The 17,908-nt window shown below is 39.3% G+C and overlaps 2 protein-coding genes and 1 pseudogene across 2 annotated transcripts; all 3 read right to left on the reverse strand.

Annotated features, from left to right (window-relative positions):
- Positions 1-779: 779 nt before the first annotated feature.
- On the reverse strand, positions 780-4,029 carry LOC111328710 (uncharacterized; annotated as a pseudogene).
- A 137-nt stretch (positions 4,030-4,166) lies between these two features.
- On the reverse strand, positions 4,167-7,129 carry LOC111328688 (uncharacterized). Its single transcript, XM_022933172.2, has 2 exons — positions 6,994-7,129; positions 4,167-6,901 (listed from the first exon to the last, which is right to left on the reverse strand). Exons 1-2 carry the CDS (start codon positions 7,119-7,121, stop codon positions 5,380-5,382), a joined length of 1,650 nt encoding a protein of 549 aa, XP_022788907.2. The 5' UTR covers positions 7,122-7,129; the 3' UTR covers positions 4,167-5,379.
- A 6,996-nt stretch (positions 7,130-14,125) lies between these two features.
- Positions 14,126-17,473, reverse strand: LOC111328720 (uncharacterized). Its single transcript, XM_022933206.2, has 4 exons — positions 16,937-17,473; positions 16,620-16,781; positions 15,815-16,047; positions 14,126-14,492 (listed from the first exon to the last, which is right to left on the reverse strand). Exons 1-4 carry the CDS (start codon positions 17,369-17,371, stop codon positions 14,414-14,416), a joined length of 909 nt encoding a protein of 302 aa, XP_022788941.2. The 5' UTR covers positions 17,372-17,473; the 3' UTR covers positions 14,126-14,413.
- Positions 17,474-17,908: the final 435 nt, after the last annotated feature.

Genomic DNA, 17,908 nt, shown 5'->3' on the forward strand with positions numbered 1-17,908 from the left:
CGTGCTGTTTTTGTACACACCTTCCTGAAAATGCGAGAAACCAATCAATCAGGTCTTCAAAGGAATAGATATAAATCGAAGTGAACAAAGAATTATATCCTACAAATTCATATTCCAAACAGAGAGCCGCGTCCTAAACGATTAAACCCTCTGCGACAGAAGTGACACTGTCGAAATTCTCTACTCCTGATTCGGTAAGAACTCAACAAAACTGTGGACAAGCCTCATCGCCTAGTGCCCCCATTTCTCCCCCCCCCCTCACTTTTGGGGGGGGGGGAAGAAATTCGGGCAGGCTTCCCCGAAAAATGATGGAAAGATGGAGTACATACATACATATATACATATTTTAATTGACCACTTCTCATGGGGGCTTTTCAGGGCCAATTCCCACCCAGCAACCACCCCAGGGGAGGACATCCATCACACAGTAATCTCGTGCGTGGGAATTTAACGTCTCCTACCCCTAACCCTGCAGGAGACGGGACCTCCATTTATTCGTCCCTATCCGAGAAGACTAGAGTATCTAACCATTTCTTGATATAGAAAGGTAGCATATTCTTCTCACTTGTTTTAAGACCTTGAGTGTTGGTCCGGCCGGGGCTCGAACCCTCGACCTCCCGCACAACAGTCCAGCGCTCTATCAATTGAGCTAACCGGGAGGCGAGTAGCTGAGAGATGCATTCTGGGCGAGAATTACCACTGGTAACCCTTTATTCCCAAGACTGATCTCATTCATAATTCTCTTTACTGTCTGCTATACAATTCTTTTGGTGTTAGTTTGGAGAATTTGGTATTGGATCAACCAATAACCCCCTCATTTATATTTTTTCTTTATTCTCATAACTTGTCTGCTTGATATTGTATTGATGCGGTAAGGAGAAATTCTCTCTTGCATGGTCACTCCTGGGAGTTAAGGATTAAAAGTGTTCCAATCAAGTACGAAGGGAAAAGAAAGTAAATAATTCTGGGAAGGAAAACTAATTTTTACAGGTACGTAACTAAAGTAGCAGTTTGCTAACTCACAATCAATAGTTAAAAATCAGAAACCTGAGATGCGTGAGAAATAATAGTTTCTGCGTGACAGCGTAAGTCTTTTTGATTTTTTTTTTGCGTGAGCACGAGATGCGAGATCGCGACCCGAGAGCTCTACTTGTCACGCAACCATTAGTCAACTGACCACGCAATCTTTGCTCCACGAATCAAGCTTACCTCTAGCTTAGAGAAACTTCCAAGCAAACACTTTGTAGCATGAGTACCAAAGCCGATTTTATCTTCTATGGCGGTGATATCATCACTATGTGTGACAAGGACCCTTATGCCGAGGCTCTGGCAATTATATATGGGTGAAATCATCATCGCCGGGAGAAAGGGAAGGGAGTTGAGACACCACCTCACCTGTGAGAACAAACATATTAAAGCTTGGACGTTCATTTGCATGGTTCCAGAAAATGTCCTTACGTCTCCCAGGATTTCTCAGTCTTTTTTTTAAGAATTGTCATTGTCTTACCTCTTCTGGTTTATTTTTATCATGTTTTTTTTTTTTGTTCAATTCTCAAACTTAAGTGCCAACCAACCAACCTTAAGAAGTTATAAATTATTTTTAATAACCTCATTTACCTTGTAAGTGATACTGATCTGAGTAAATTAAGCCAATTTTATATCAGAATAACATTTTGTGCAATTTTTATTCCTCAGCCTTGATAAGCTCAAAAGATGACTTTGACTCTTAAAATACCAGTTATTGTTGAAATAAAATGTTGTTGTTGAGAGGCATCTCCCGAGGTTGAACTAAGCGAGACAAGAAAGAAAAAAATAGTTGTAAGGACTCCGTATGATGGAATTTTTTTTCTCATTCAATCAGTGCTTGTACAAGTTTAAAACAATAAAACATGGCTGCCAAGTCCCCCCAACTGGGGAAACTGGGACTTTATTGATTAATGGTATTGTGCCCCCAAAAAATATTGCTGAAATTCTGTATGTTGTAACCAGTGAAAACATCTTGGAAGGACAAAAGTTCATTAAAAAATGTCAGTAAAAGCTATTTTTAGTCAAACATACTGCTGTTAACTAGTGATATTGGGTGAAAAAATATATAATTAAAATTAAGTGACTTTTTAGCTGCCTGTTTCTTTGGAAGACATACATTTGTCATTGGAGATGGTTTGGTTCAACATTCGCAGTATATCTCAAACAAGTAACGTATTGGCGCAAGTAAACGCACACCAACTTGCTTTCATAACAATTGGACACAGGAATGATACCCATATGCCACCCAAGAGGCTGGCCTCACCTTTTACTGTTTCTATGTGCGAGAAAATTATATCAAAGTTGGGCCACCTGTGGTAGAGGTGCATGAAGTACTGTTAATGCCTCCTGCCATTCAACACAGGACAACCTGTGGAAGCGACTTCCCAGCTTACAAAAGGAAAGAAATTTATAGCTAACCTTTTGCAAACTTGATAAGCTTCTCAATTTGGACTCCAGCCCTATGAATGCTTGTGGGGTGGGATAAGCCATTATTGTCTATGACGTATTGAAAATACTCGGGGAAAACTGGATTGCACTCATCATCCTCAACATCGAACCCGTCAAACCTATTTTCCATTTCCGTGAGCTTGTGTGGCGATATTGAAGCCAAGCAGTCGCTGTGTCCAAAATCCTCGGGCAGGAAGTACATCATGTCGGGAACACCGGATACAGTGGCATGCTTTGACTTCCTGATCCGGTGACTGTTCCAGTATTCCTTTACCTTATCCAGATCAGTCTGCAGCAAATCAGCAAAACAAAACCAAATTGCCTCTTTGTGCAAGTCACTAGTCAGATCAAGAATGTCAGACTCGTGAAGGTCATTAAAGAAGTCGATCCACCAACTTGAACGTTGTTTCCTGTAATGTGACCATTGACATTCAATATGCTGATTCTTATTGCTTGATAGGTGTTTGTGGGACTTTGATCCTGCGTATTCATCCAATCCCTCAGCTCTCAAGTAGCACTGGATTCCGACAATCAGACCATTTTCAGTGCCAGGGTCAGTGTATACACGTACTGGGCATCCATGTGCTGCTTTGACGTGCTTTACAAAATAGCTTGTAACACACCTTGGATTTTTGTTCGATGGTTGCACCTCAAGCCAAAGAATTCTTCAACTAAATCCGTCTACATAGCCGTGAATAGAAAAGCCATAAAGCTTCAGTTTATCGTACCCGTCTATGTGCCAACAAAAGTTGGGTCCAGGTGACACATACGTTCTGCGCTGAAGACAACGGCTCTTTCTATGTTCCACTCCTCTAGGATCAACCTCTCTTAAGAGTGACTCTACTAATCGCCGAGGAACATTAATCCGGTGTCTTACGCGCAAGACATGCCACATAGTCCTGTAGACATTGAGGCTATTAGGACCAGTGCATATTTCTTGTAAAATAAGATCCCTGACACGTTCCTTGAGCTCCTCATCTACTGTTTCACGTCTATTAATTTCATAATCTTTCAGCCTTCGCTTGAGACTTCGCTGATTCATGAAGATATTATGTTGCTTTTCCAACATCAGAGTAATATACCTATACGTAAGACCTCTGTAAAAGTAATATTCAATTATATCTCGCTCAGACCCACGAGGTCAGTCGTCGTTTAAAGTTGTGTCAGCCGACTCGTCTTCGCTGGAGCTGCTCAAGTTCGTCGACGGACGCCATTTTGTTTTCTTTCGATAAAAGCGTGCTTACCACTAGGTCTCAGGCCTTGACGCGCAAATGCGCACGCATAGATTATGTCCCTTTCATTTGCGGCGTGCCTTAGCTTTTTGTTTGCAGTGAGTTTTTTCCCTTGATTTGGGGTGTGCGTTGTGCTTTCATTTGCAGTGTACCGTTAACTTTTTTTAATTCGGTGTGTAGCGTTTCACTTTATTGTGAAAAGTGCATTTGATGTTTCACTGGCGTTAATGGTTTAATTCTATTCGTAGTATATTTGATTTAGTTTGCAGTAGTATATTTTTGTACTTTGGGTGTTTTTTAGGTTTGTAGCGCTGTCCCTAATGGGCGACCGTAAAATATGGTTTTCAACAAGCATCTCCAAAAAAAATACAAAAGACAAAAAAACAATTCGCACATTAAAATTAAAAATATGTAAAAAAATAAAAGAAGAAACACCACATTAACTTAAATTCATTTGGATCACAGAAATGAAATTTATTTAAGTCACAATATTAAAGGATTACGTTTAAAAATATCAAGATTAACGGATTGCCTGATTGCCTGCCTAAGAGAAATAAAATCCTAGATGGCATGAAATGTTGTCCGTTGTTTACTCCAATTCCCCTTGATACTTGAAAGTCTGAGATTTAGCTTAGTTCTGGTATTATAATCATGTTGTTCATGCTATCTTATGAAGTTCATACCATGCCCAACAAGTCCATTTAAACACTTAAACACTTAAATACACATAAATACAGCTTCTCTGAAAACGCCTTTTTTCTAATGGAACCTACTTAAGAGTGGCAAGCGCATGCGTAGCAGATGAATTAAAAGGTCTGTCCAAAATTATTTTAGCAGCCTTATTCTGCAAGACTTGAAAACTTGTCATTAAGGTTATATTATTGTCACTGATAAGGTTCGCCTGGGGGCCTTGAATACCGCAGCATATCCACAATACACGCAAGAATAAAACACACCTTTTTGATGTCTTCAGTTGTGTGTGTGGATCATAGGAATAAAGCAATTATAGGGTCATCGTTTGTCAACTTTTTACACCTTGATGCGAAGCCGAGTCTAGGTTCAGTTTTTCTTTTTCTTAAGTCGTTCTAAAGCTTGTCGTTACGGTGTAATGGGTATTCGCAAACACATCGTTATGTTCGAATTCCTTCATCAAATAATTCGTCGATAAAGTTCGTGACCCTTGTTTCACTGAAATCCTTTCCCGCAGTCTCACTAGCATATTATGAAATTTTTTCCTTCTAAGATGAGTCTAATTTACTTCTGACAAGGACAAAAATGGCCAGACTATACGATAGAAGATTAAATCAATAATTTCGTTCTCCTACGCACCAGGCTTTTACAACACCAACAAAGCACGCTGTAGAAAAAGCCGCATAGGACAAAACCGGAACATAGTGAATCTTAAAGTCTCCCTCTAACTGAACTGCGAAGACCTTTTCACTTTTTTTCAAGTCATGGTGGTTGCCAAGCTCGCCTCTAAAGTCGCCAGATTCGACAGGCTTTACGGTACGTTATGTAATTTCCTGCTCTTTCACAACACTGCATAGCTTGTATGCTTGCGTACTTAATAGAACGCCAAATTTCAATCCCCTTCGAGAATTCTGTTATAGTTTTGACCATTACGATTATCACGTACTTTTCTTTACTTATTACCAAGCATCGGAACATAAGTCTACACCAAATGATAGTCAGGAGCACCAACAAACACTCCAGCTACACAAAACAATGCGTTGGATAATGCTTTAACTGTAATTGTGTGGTAACCTGGCTCCAATCCACGTCCAATCGTGTCGACTTGATTCTTTCTAAGCTTAGTCGCCTTTGTTTTAACAGTTCTGTTTTTGTTGTTGTCTAACCATATTGCAGCCCTACCTTCTTTATGTATTGTCAAAATTGTAACTGACCGAGTGCGAAACGAATTGTCACCAACAATCCGAGGAACGTAGATCTTTAGCTTGAGGATGCTAGAGCTTCTCCAAGCACACCATCCCCCTTTAGAATCAGTGCGAAGTTCTGCACCGACCCTTTTAACATTCCATTTTTGTTTGTACATTTGGAAGCATGGCGAAAAGCCAGCTTTCTCTCTAATTTCAAATTTTAGATTAGAGCGGTGAAGCTTCTCAAATACATTTGGCGTTTTCCCCGTCCAACAGAGTGGCTCTTTTAACGCTTCAGTTTCCCGCTTTATGAAAAATAAACTCGGTAGAGTGAAGCTTTTGCGTTTGCCCCTGACACGAGTGATAGAAAAAGGAAGTATTCTCGTAACGTTGTAAGCAATCTTTTGGTAAATGTTTTTCACGTATTCAGTCATCATGTAAGCAATTTGAGCATGCGCCTTGACGCCAATATGCTTACCATCTGAGCCTGCCATACTTGAGTATACTACTTTCCATCGACCTTTCTCTTTTCTACAAATTATTTCCCTTAAGTTGAATGATGTGATATCGTAATGACGGGCAAGTTCTGCCTGGCCAAAGTCTTCGAGAGTAACACAAGATGGATTTTCTACTGTTTTAGTATAAGGATTAATTCCGAAATCATGGACAACGTTTATGTAGAAGACCACTGGTGCCGAGGGATATATTAGAGCTTGCCGCGTCAGTTGTTCCAGTGGTTTTGCTGATGCAAATCCTTTATCATTAGCTGACATTTCTATCAACACAATATCGAAGCTTGTGCCTTCGGGAATGAAAGTTCTATAGCAAAACGCGAAGAAATAGCTTGACGTATCTCCAATTGTCAGCGCAGTTACATTCAGAAAAGATTTTGTAAATCTACCAAAAGTTTCGTTCCACCAATTTTGGAATACTTTGTAATACAATCCATCCCGGCTGTTCTCGTCAAGTCCCAGTTTTCCTCCTGCGCTATGAGAACCTCCGATCACTAACATGCTGACGTTTTCTCCTCGTAAAGCTTTCATCAAAACATGCCTGAAGCCATCAGACTTACCAGCTTGAATACTTCTTGCCAATAATGCTTTGTCAGATGTTATGACGCTTAAATTATTCCGCAGTTTGAATAGTTTTTCTAGTTCTGTAAGTTGCCGAGGCGCTGGTATTTTGAGCGAAATCTCAAATATCTTCATTGTGTGAAGATGATAAATGATAATGAACATGAAGACAAGAAAAGAGCACATGAAAAGGCTAGACTTTGGCATCTTTAAATTGTATTCGGTTGGCTCACCTTCAGCTGTGCTGTGAGGATAAAACAAACTCTATCTTGATTTGTGCAAATATATATCTTATTACAAAATCTGAATTAAAGGAAATAAATGTTAACAACTTACTTTGTCTGAGCGTGTTTGGGATTGTGAGTCGGTGAAGATGAAGAGCTAAAAACAGTTTTATCATGGTGTAGCTGGGACCAATTTGCATTCTTTGCTTGAACGGTTTTGTTTAACTTGAAGTGGCCCATACCGTAGCTGGGACCAATTTGCATTCTTTGCTTGAAAGGTTTTGGTTAAATGAAGTCTCTAGAAGCCGTGACCTTCGACCATGCGTCCATCACGAGCCTCAGGTAAAGTTGGTGCGAAACCTTTATTTTAAAATTGGATTTCAGTTTACGAGAATACGAAATACTGTGCAAGTTCCCTGGTTTCGAAACAGAGGTTTAAGGCCTATTTCTTTAAGCAACCGAAGGCCAATGCCCTTTGTTAATTAGCTAGGATGTCACTAATGAAATGTAACGACAAAACTGGTGTTTGTTACAAATCATTTTTTAACCTATTGCTATTTTTCGTTGTTTTTATTAGCCTTTGCATGTTTTTCCCCTCTTCCTCTCCTTTTACTAGGCATGCTCTCCAAGTCTCAATACGAGGTGTTGGTTGGCATCTCGGCAGCTCTTTACTTATTTCACCTTCTTTGCTTTATTTTGCCGGTAAACCGGCATAAAATATTTCGACATGGCAGTCTGCTCGGTGAAGAACCTTTGGAAGGATTAAACGAGCGCTGGAAAAGCGACTTCAAGGCAAAAATAGCTCAAACTGCGCTGAATGAGTTTGCAGCTCGAGCAGTCGATATGGCGGGCAACCATAAAGTCAAACTCTCAAAGCACACCACCTCTACTTTGGCCTATTGCCTATGCTTATCGCTACTCTTGTCCAGTGGCAATGTTGAGCGAAACCCTGGTCCAAAATCAACTTCTCAAAGTGGAAACTTCAAGTTGAGTACGGTAAAAGGCTTAAGAATTTGTAATTTGAATGTGCGAAGTCTTGTCAACAAGATGGATGAGATCCGAGTTTTTTGTGAGACCCACCTACCGCACGTTCTGTCCCTAAACGAAACTTGGCTAGATTCAGCTTCCCGGCTACTCACTTGTACGAAGAGATAAAACTCGCCGAAATGGTGGTGTTCTCATTTACATTTCCTCGAACCTCAATTACAAAGTTATTCAAGAATTTGAAAATGATCAACCGGATATTCAATGCCTTTGGATGGAAATAACATCTCCAAAATCTAAAGGTTTTATTTTCTGTTCCTGCTACCGCCCACCGAATGCGGACAACGTTGCAACTTACGTTGAGGGCTTGAGAAATATGTTAACAGTAATGGCTGATCGGGAAAAGGAAATTGTCATTACCGGGGATCTGAATTTCGACCTGAAACAGTCGAATAAACCTGCGTCTACGAAGCGCTTTATGAACATGGCGAAAGAGTTTAGTCTGCGGCAGATTATTGACAATTTCACTCGCATAACTGAAAATTCAAAGACCCTGATCGATTTATTTTTTACCAGTCGTCCGGATCTATATGTCTCCGGGGTAATACCAGTTGGCTTTAGTGATCACTCCGCAACATATGCCGTCCGTAAATTACATCGTTTGAAACCGCCTCCCCCGAGGATAATTGATACCCGGAATTTCAAGCGTTTTAATCGTGATGCTTTCATTGAAGATCTAAATAAAGTTCCATGGTCATTGATAAATTCCTTCGCAGATGTTGAGGACGCATGGGACTCATTTAAACACCTTTTTTGTGAAGTAGCCGACACCCATGCCCCAAGAATCCGCGTGCGAGTCAGGGGAAATAAAGTACCATGGCTGACACGTGAGGTAAAACATCTAATAAATGAAAGAGACCGCTTTCATAATCTGGCATTGAGGTCAAACAATGAGCTTCATTGGAGCTCTTACAAGCGCTTACGCAATGTTGTGACTTTGAAGCTCAGAAAAGAGAAAGAAAGATATTACAACGAACTGTTCCAGGAGACAAGAGGAGATTCCCGTGGGACCTGGAAAAACCTAAAACGGCTACTCGGAAATGGCTCAAAGAGTAGCAGCGCTACTGCTCGTACAGCTAATGAAGCAAAAGACAAGTGTAACACCTTCAATAGCTTCTTTGTCTCTTGTGCCGAAGATTTAAGGTCGATCCACCGATCAACCGCGCGATCCTTTTCCAAATGGCTACCGCAAATTGTCCGCCCAGAAAAATTTAATCTACGAAAGATCACCGTGACGGAAGTTAGAAAGGCTCTTAAAGATTTAAAACCGAAGAAAGCTACAGGTGTTGATGGTATTCCATCTCGTCTACTAAAAGACGGATCAGACGCCCTGGCCTATCCACTATCGCTCATTTTTAATTTAACTATCCAACAAAACGTTATCCCTGCAGAATGGAAAAAAGCGAAGGTGACCCCTTTACATAAATCAGGTTCAAAAGATGACCCAAGAAACTACCGCCCCATATCGGTATTACCAGTGGTATCTAAAGTCCTAGAGCGTTTAATCCACAAGCAGCTTGCAAGTTTTTTTGATGATCATAACTTGCTCTGTAAATTACAGTCCGGTTTTAGAAGAATGCACTCAACTGAGACGGCTGTAACTTATTTCGCCGACGAGATTCTCCTGAATATGGATAAGGGCCTTGTTACTGGTTCTGTGTTTATTGACCTGGCAAAGGCTTTCGACACAGTTGACCATGACATTTTGCTCAGAAAATTAGAGTACTATGGTATATGCGAGGAAAGCCTTCTATGGTTTAAGGACTACTTTACGGGAAGAAAGCAGTTCGTGCAAATTGATTCTCATTCATCTGAAGAGCTTGCTATAACTTCTGGAGTGCCACAAGGGTCCATCCTCGGACCCCTGTTATTCATTGTCTACATTAATGATTTACCACGTTGTGTCAAACACTGTTCTGTAAATATGTACGCTGATGACACAGTTTTATATCTTGCTGGCTCAACAGTAGACAATTTAACTTTTTACTTTAATCAAGATCTTCAATGTCTATCTGAATGGCTAGAAGACAACAATCTTGTTCTCAATGTTTCAAAAACTAAGTGTGTACTATTTACATCTCGAAGGCATAAAGAGTGCGATTGTATTTTAAATCTTAATCTTATCGGAAAGCTCATTTCTTGCGAAACTACTTTTAAATACCTAGGCGTGGTGTTCGACAATTTTATGACTTGGAAGGCTCACGCAGACTATATGTGTAAAAAGGTGGCGTCAAGAGTTAGTATTCTGGGCCGCATTAGAAGTTTCGTCACAAAAGAGGCAGCAATACTTGTTCATAATACCTTAATTCTTCCCTTATTTGATTACTGTGACATTGCCTGGAGTAACCTTTATACAACAAGATATAGATCGACTACAGCGCTTACAAAATAGATCTGCACGGATTATTACACGTTGCTCTCGGTCATCTGAAGCAATAGATCAGCTGCAATGGCCGACTCTTTCCAGTAGACGCTATTACCACAAGGCTAAACTCGTTTTTCTCTGTCTCCACTCATTAGTTCCTAGTTACTTTTCATCATATTTTACCAGATTTTCGAATATTCACAATTATTCCACGAGGCAAAGTCTGAGGCTATCCCTACCAAAAGTAAAACAGAATTTTGGGAGAAGGACCTTTCTTTTTACTGGCGCAGAAATTTTTAATAAACTTCCTTTAAACATTGTGAAGAGTGAAAACATTCAAACGTTCTGTCGCCGAGCAAAACATTTCCTTTTACCGTAATTTTGATAATTTTGATATTTTATTTACTATGTTATGTTTAAATTGTGTTTTAGCTTTGTAGTTTTAGGCTGTTAATGTAGTTGTAAAATCTTAGTCATTATATATACATATATATCTATTCTAGAAATTTGATGTAAATTATTTTCAATACAGGGCCCCTATGGATACCAGCCTTAGAGCTGAATGGGCTACCCTGTGTAAATAAAGTTTGCTTTACTTTACTTTACTTTACTTTACTTTAAAATTTACTTGTCTTGAAATATTTGTTCGCCTTTTCGCTTCTAGTGTAGATTTAGGCAAACCACACATATGCAGAGATATTTGATTCATCATAATGCATTTTATGGATAGTGTCTTGCATTTGAAAATGTGAAAGCGGTGCATTTGCATTTAGTTGAGTTTATTGGCTTTAATAGTTTCTTTGCAATTTTTTAGTTTTTACCATAAAATAATAAAGCGGTTAAGCAGTCTAAAGATTGTGGTCAGTAGATTTTAGCAGTTAAGAGAGAATGCTGCCCAGCAAAGGAATGATAATTTCTTCATTTCAGATTATGCAGCCTAAGTAGGACAGCAGGGTGGCTGCTGATTTTTTGTCTTTAAAATTTACGCAGTTCGGAACCCGAAAAACTGCACCCAAAAAGAGTCCCAAAAAGTTTTCGGGTCTTTTGAGAGACGAAGTATCCCTGCCATTATTATTTTTTTCTTTTTCGATCCGACTTCGGTATCGTATTCTTGGTTTCACAACTGGATACGCGCGTCTGTTCAGCAGTAAATTGCAGATGACGCCAAAATGTGGTAAGAACAAAGAAGTGGGAAACGAGGCGCAGCCGAGCGAGTTGTTACGTTCTCCAAATCACTCGCAAGCCCGTGAACGTAATCCAAGATGGCTGTTCTGTACACTGAACTAATTTAGTACATCAACACGAGGCACTATATACAAAGGCTGGCAGCCTGGTAACAAGCATATCATAACACGTGTCGCTGATGTTCTGACCACATTTTGACGTCCTCTGTGTTTTATTATTGTACAGACCCATGGAAACATGGAATGATCTATTTTCTTACATAGTAAAGAATTGTTGACTTTTGTCCTCCCATAGATCATCGGTAAGAACCAATGAAACTGCGTAAGTTATTCAGCTTATCATGTAAATCGACACGTGGGTGCACCACTCCCACCCATTTCACACTCCCACCACAGTTAAAAGAATTCGTTTGAAACGCTCGCTTAAAAATGTCTTCTGTAGCTGACTATATCTTCTGTGGTGGTGATATAATCACTATGGATGAAAGTAACCCTTCTGCCGAGGCTCTGGCCGTCGAAGGAAACCTCATTACAGCTGTAGGGAAATTAGATGAGATGTTTGCCTTAGCGGGTGAGTCGACGCAAGTTATCTACCTGAATCAGCAGACCCTTCTTCCGGGCTTCATAGAGCCGCACACGCATGCTATATTGTCTGTTACGTTTAAGACAATGTTCACTTTCATTGATGGCTATAAGGACAAATCGTATAACGAAGTAAAGAAAAAAAGTGAAGGAGACCATTAGCAACCTCGAAAACCGCGAAGAAACCTCTTCTCTGCCATAGGCGTTGTTCTTTGGTTGGGACCCGGAGCTTATTCCCGGAGCTTATTCCGTCGGACTTGCCGACGCTTTCTGCAGACTTCCTGGACAACGAATTTCCTGAGTCGGAAGTCCCCATCGTCATGGTTGCTCAGAGCGGTCACGGCGTTGCCTGGGTTAATAGCAAGATTATCGGGGTACGTTTTCATCTACGCTGGTGCGGCTAATTTAGAAAAATTTTAAGTGTTGATTGTTTGCCAAACAAGTGGATCCCATCCATTTGTATCGGCTTCACCTCCAGGGAACTGAACAATTATTGGCCGATTTTATTTATTCGAAATAACCGTAGAGGGTATCCAGTCAATTCGCCACCACAACAAATTTGCTAGCACTCAAAGTGAAATCGCCACCGTTGGCGATTTGCCTTGAACGTTATGTGTAGCCTCCCGTGTGAAACAAATGAAAGCTAAGATGTAACAGTATACTGCGAAAAGGGAAAGGGGCTCAGAAGTTAGGTGTAGCGTCTCTATAATGGAATGTTAAACGAAATAAAACATGTTGATATTTTCGCGGAATTTGCTCTCCGCACACGCTGGTTCAACAAACGAGGACTGTATACTCTCTTTTAAGTTGGCTTTTATTCTTCAGCTCACAACATTCACGTTCCGCCCTACGATCTAACTAACTTTGGATCACAAGTGCCACTTTTACTGGCTACAGATATCCACACCCAGATACGTAGGTCCGGTGTGGTCGGATAGGGCTTAGTTGTCTATTAATTTCCTAATCGGTTGATCCCACTAATTCCTGTTGCATGGTTCTGTTAGACAATTAATCTTAACAAGCGGTTTCACTAGCAATTATCTAGTTAATTACATCATTGTTTGTCGATCGTTCTACGCATTCTTTGTCAATATTTCCGGTTACATTCTACCGGTCTCTATTAGAGGTAAAGAACCAATAACTCACTTAGTGCGCCGCTAATCATGCGAAATATAACAAAACAAGCAAAATCCTAATAATGGGTGTAAACGTTCTATAACAGATATCACTAACATTATGATCAGTTAGCGAGTGATATGCGCCGCGCGAGATAAGTTATTCCCACCGATATGAATGAAATCGTATGAATCTTAAATCATATAAAAGTCGAAGTTTATTGCGAAATTAAAAGCACATACAAATACACCGAAGTTTACGCAAACCATAGTTAATAGTTTCCTTCAAACAGACTTTGGCGTCCTTTCTTTGTTTGCTAAACCCTTTGTTTCAAGCACAAAGAATGTCGACATGAGGTTTAACACGAGTTCCGTTCTCATGAACACGATTCGCAATCAAATCTAACGAGTTTTATATCATACGGAAGGTTAGATCTTGAAGTTTATTCATCTTTTAGTTTTTATGATGTGAAATTAAGTGTGTGTGCGAACACGGCAAAATTCTGCAGAAATGAAAATTTTCATTTGATATTTTTCAGCTTAAGTATGACAGCAGATTGGCAGCTAATTTTTTTTCTACAAAATTTAAGAACATTTTTTTCCCCAATGAAACCACATTGAATAACAAACACTCTGTAGCTGGAGTGCAAGATACAGTTGTTCCTACAATATCATGACTCAACATGCCAGGATAAAGAAAGTTCTTACAATCCTTAAAAGAAATTTTACCAGTACAAAAGTGAAATGAAGGACAACTTGCTGGAAACATTTTAACCAGAAATCAAGTGCTTGCAGCAAATAAGCAAAAACAATCAAAACATCCACACTTGCTTTCCAATTCTTATATCTTTTTCCCAGTGCAGTCCAATCAAAGAGACAGAGTTAATTGTACCACTGTTACTCAACAATTAGGTTATAATTACACACCCTCACTAAACAGACAGCAAATCTGTGTTTTCTGATCATTTCAAGATTGTTTATTTCATATTTTTTACAATACTTAAAGCCACACTCAGCATGAAAATTTACAAAAGTACTCCATCACTTTCTTTATAATAAAAATATAAAATTTTCTATCAATACATCAAATACAAACAGGAACCAGTATGCAAAGTACAGCATCTCCTAAACACCCAATTTTTTTTCATTAAGTTCTGGACACAGATACCAAAATTCCATACAAAACTGACATCTTAATTTCAAAAGGAATAAAAATGGAGATTTTAATTATGTCAATTGTATCTAAAATTTTGACTTCATTATAGTTAGCTGGTCAACACAAGGCTGTATTTGGTTATTTAGCTCACTGGCAGTTTTCATCCTGCAAGAGAAAAAGATATTCAAGTAATGCTAACTGTTTCAAAAGTATTCTATGATGGCAAACAAAGTTCTATAGTTTAAATCTTAACAAAAGTTCAATTCCCGCCCTTGCTTGGCCCTTTAACTCCTGATATCTTCTTCTAATTCTCCCATCCACCTTCTATACACTTCATTGTATATCACTTTAGAGAATTAAGTTTTTTGTCTGGGTAGCAACAGCTTTCTGCCAAGTTTGTTTAACTATCACATGTCCTTAGGATGAAGTATCACAATTCTAACCCTTTCACTATCAAGATCTCATCAGTAATTCTCTCTTCTAATCTGCCATACAGTTATAGCAAAGTTAGTTTTAAGAAATTGGCATTGGATCAACTAATGACAGGGTTCTTGCACTCTTTCAGGAACCCAATTCAAGGACTTTCAAGAACTTTTTAGGTCATTTTCAAGGAGCTTGGCTCTCAAATTCAAGTACCTTTTGCATTAAAATAGGAGCTATAAATAGCTAGGTAACCAAGGTTATTTTCAATGCACCAATCAGGTACAAAATATATAAAAATCAAACATCATTACTAGATGCGGGATTTGAAGGGAAAAATTGTTTTTGCAATTTGTGCTAGAAACTCACACTTTCAACACCGAAAACAAAACTTTAACTCATCTGCACTTATTTTCAAGGACCCGAGTCTAAATTCAAGGGTTTTCAAGTCCTTAAAAACAAAAACTCAAATTCAAGGACTTTCAAGGAATGTGGGAACCAACAGTAAACCAGTAAATCATATTTTTTTTCTATAAGCATCACTTATCTGCTCAATATTGTATTGAAACTTTGTATTGGAGAAATTCTGTCTTGGTCACTAATAGCAGTTAAACCGTTAAGAAGATACATTTTAATTGGCTCTTAGAAGTATCTTTTTTCACTTCAAGTCCTCAAAATTAATTCCCCCTCACAATCCTCTATATATTTAAAGTAATTTCAGCCACGAGAAGTTGGTGCTACATCTTTTGCAGTAAAAGAAAGCAGACCTGGTTATCCTTGTGTATATTCCATATAAATTTTCAAATATTTAAAAAAAAATGTTTCAAATCTTGCTCTGGTTGTTTATAACATGAATGATGTTATGCTACTGATAAAGTTTGCTTCTTTTAAAGAAGAACACAACATTTTTGTAACACTCATCAAACAGGATAATTTTGCTATTTATCCTCCAAACAAGGGGCCGTAACATGTTTGAGAGTACTTACTAAAACTCAAAATGGGCAAAGATAAAACAAAGGTGCTAAAGTTTCTTAAAGCTGAGGTATAACATGCATTCTAAGGCTTACCTTTCAAGCAGACCTGAACATTTGTCTTCTGAGAGGCTGCTCTTTAGTTTCATGAGAGATTTTTTACACTGGACCGCCAGGGCTTTAAAGCACTGTTCTTTGCTTTTGTTGTGTGCTGGATTGTCCCAGTCTGGCATTCCCTCAACATAATCCCAGGCCATCAGAACATAGTTCAAAGTTGATTCCCAAAGCTGTGAGTTGAGTAAAATCTGGCCTTGGGCAACACATTCTTTCTGTAATAATTTATTCCAAGAAATGAGTTAAATCTTCTTCTCTTTTGTCAAAAAGCAAAGATTGTTTAGCACAAGACAAAGAAAAATTATTTGAGTTCTTCACAAGGATTTGAAGACTTCCACATTTATCAAACTGAGCTACTTTTGATAAATGGAAGTTGCTTGTAAGCTAGATAATACACCACCAGTAGGTTTGTAAAGGCTCAGCAGTGCTGAAAGTGTGGTGTGTAGGGATGGTTAGATATAGGCTTGGTGAAAGTAAGATTTAATAGTTGTGTTCTGTCCCAGTGGAACCCCTGAAAGGCTGCACTAGAAAATAGCAAACTTTTCGAGAAAGACTGTTATTTAAGTACCCGCACCTTTGACACAAACACAACAGACAAAACTAACACCACTACCCCCCTCAGGCAGACACCAAGACATATCAAAATATATTACCTCGCGGCGAAAATATCAAGCATTGGTTTCCACGTTCAACAGGAAAACGCTTTGTCGCTCAAGTAAAAATTGCGTCGCTGGAATAATAGTGTAGAGTTGGCAATAGCAGTGGTCCATGCATCGCAAATACTCACCTTGAAAGTGGTAAGATGCGTGTTCACTCGGCGATAACAAAAAGCATCTCGCGACGAGCCATAACGAGTGTACGGGAAGGATTTGTAAATGTTTCTTTGCAAGCGCTTCAGCTTTTCTTCAAATTCTGTTAGGTCTGGTTCAGGGATAAGGCTTCGTAATTCCTTTCGAGGGAAAAGGTTCATTAGCTGGAACAACATTTAAAAATCAAATCAACATAACAATAAAATGTGCGTCCCAATTGTTTAAAAATGGCGTCCTTGTTTCGGTGTGCGACCCGCATCAAGTTCAAAGAATTTATTTTCAAATTATAGTTTACCTGTTCAAGATCTGGATGTCTTTCTGCCACTAGAGTTTCCAATAAACCGATCAGTTGAGCCTTGGTTAGTCCGTTAAGAGTCACAGATAAAGCGGGCGACTGACTCCCGCTACGAGGGCTTCCTCCAAGACGAAGCTTCTTTCGTTTCGGTTTGCTCACTTTTGGAGGGCCTTCGTTTGGTGTTTCGGGAGTCATAAACACTGAATTTACTCCACCATCTGCTTCACCTTCGCTGATTTCGTCCTCATTGCTGGTACTTCCAAGGGTTTCGGACTTTTGTAGAAATCTCTGCATGCTCTCTTGCACATGTTTCGCGGTTCTCTTTCTCGAGCTTGGAGAGGCCAAAGAAACGAAGATGTCCCTCTCCGGAGAGCTTTCGTGGCCGCTTGCTGTCAAGTTTGAGCTTAAATTGGTTATATCCTTCATCACTGACATAATTATGGGCAAATTACAGAGTTCTTAGCCTGAAAAGCTTGTAAGAGTTCTTCTTTCAACGAAGCAAGCAGTGAATGAAATTATGTTACCGCGCGAGGAGCCAAAAACAAAGCAAATTTGCCCGCCAAGAGGTCAAGCGCTGTGATTGGTCAATCTTCGCGCCGACTTGAAAGGGAGGTAAATTTCCGGAGGGACTGGACTGCTGGATGGAATAGATGCAACATCTAGTCATTTTTTGATATAGGGGTTATCTTGTGGCCACTCAGATAAATCATTTTCGATTAACATTTGAAACGTTTTGAAATCATCGTTCGAATAAACTTAAGGTTAAGATATTGATCGATAGAGGAGATAATTCGTATGTGTAATCAAATGGCGATGAGTGAAATTAGAGAAATTCACGAGAAAACCATTTCCTATTTAAATCTACGACTCATACACAAGAGTGGGTGTGCAGCTCGAACTTGGAGCCCGAGTATAATGCCGTCTGACAAAGTTACACAGAATAGTAAAGAACTAGTCATCACCTCTCGGGCT

This window comes from Stylophora pistillata, chromosome 7, assembly GCF_964205215.1.
Source record: "Stylophora pistillata chromosome 7, jaStyPist1.2, whole genome shotgun sequence".
NCBI classification, from domain to species: Eukaryota; Metazoa; Cnidaria; class Anthozoa; order Scleractinia; family Pocilloporidae; genus Stylophora; species Stylophora pistillata.

Excerpts from the sequence above, each read along its gene's own strand:
- LOC111328688 (XM_022933172.2), bottom strand. The coding sequence starts at position 7,121 with ATGGGCCACTTCAAGTTAAACAAAACCGTTCAAGCAAAGAATGCAAAT. Across the intron at positions 6,902-6,993 it reads CCCAAACACGCTCAGACAAA|CACAGCTGAAGGTGAGCCAA; the intron begins GTAAGTTGTTAA and ends TTATCCTCACAG.
- LOC111328720 (XM_022933206.2), bottom strand. The coding sequence starts at position 17,371 with ATGTCAGTGATGAAGGATATAACCAATTTAAGCTCAAACTTGACAGCA. Across the intron at positions 16,048-16,619 it reads CGCATCTTACCACTTTCAAG|AAAGAATGTGTTGCCCAAGG; the intron begins GTGAGTATTTGC and ends AAATTATTACAG. Across the intron at positions 14,493-15,814 it reads TGTTCAGGTCTGCTTGAAAG|GATGAAAACTGCCAGTGAGC; the intron begins GTAAGCCTTAGA and ends TTTCTCTTGCAG.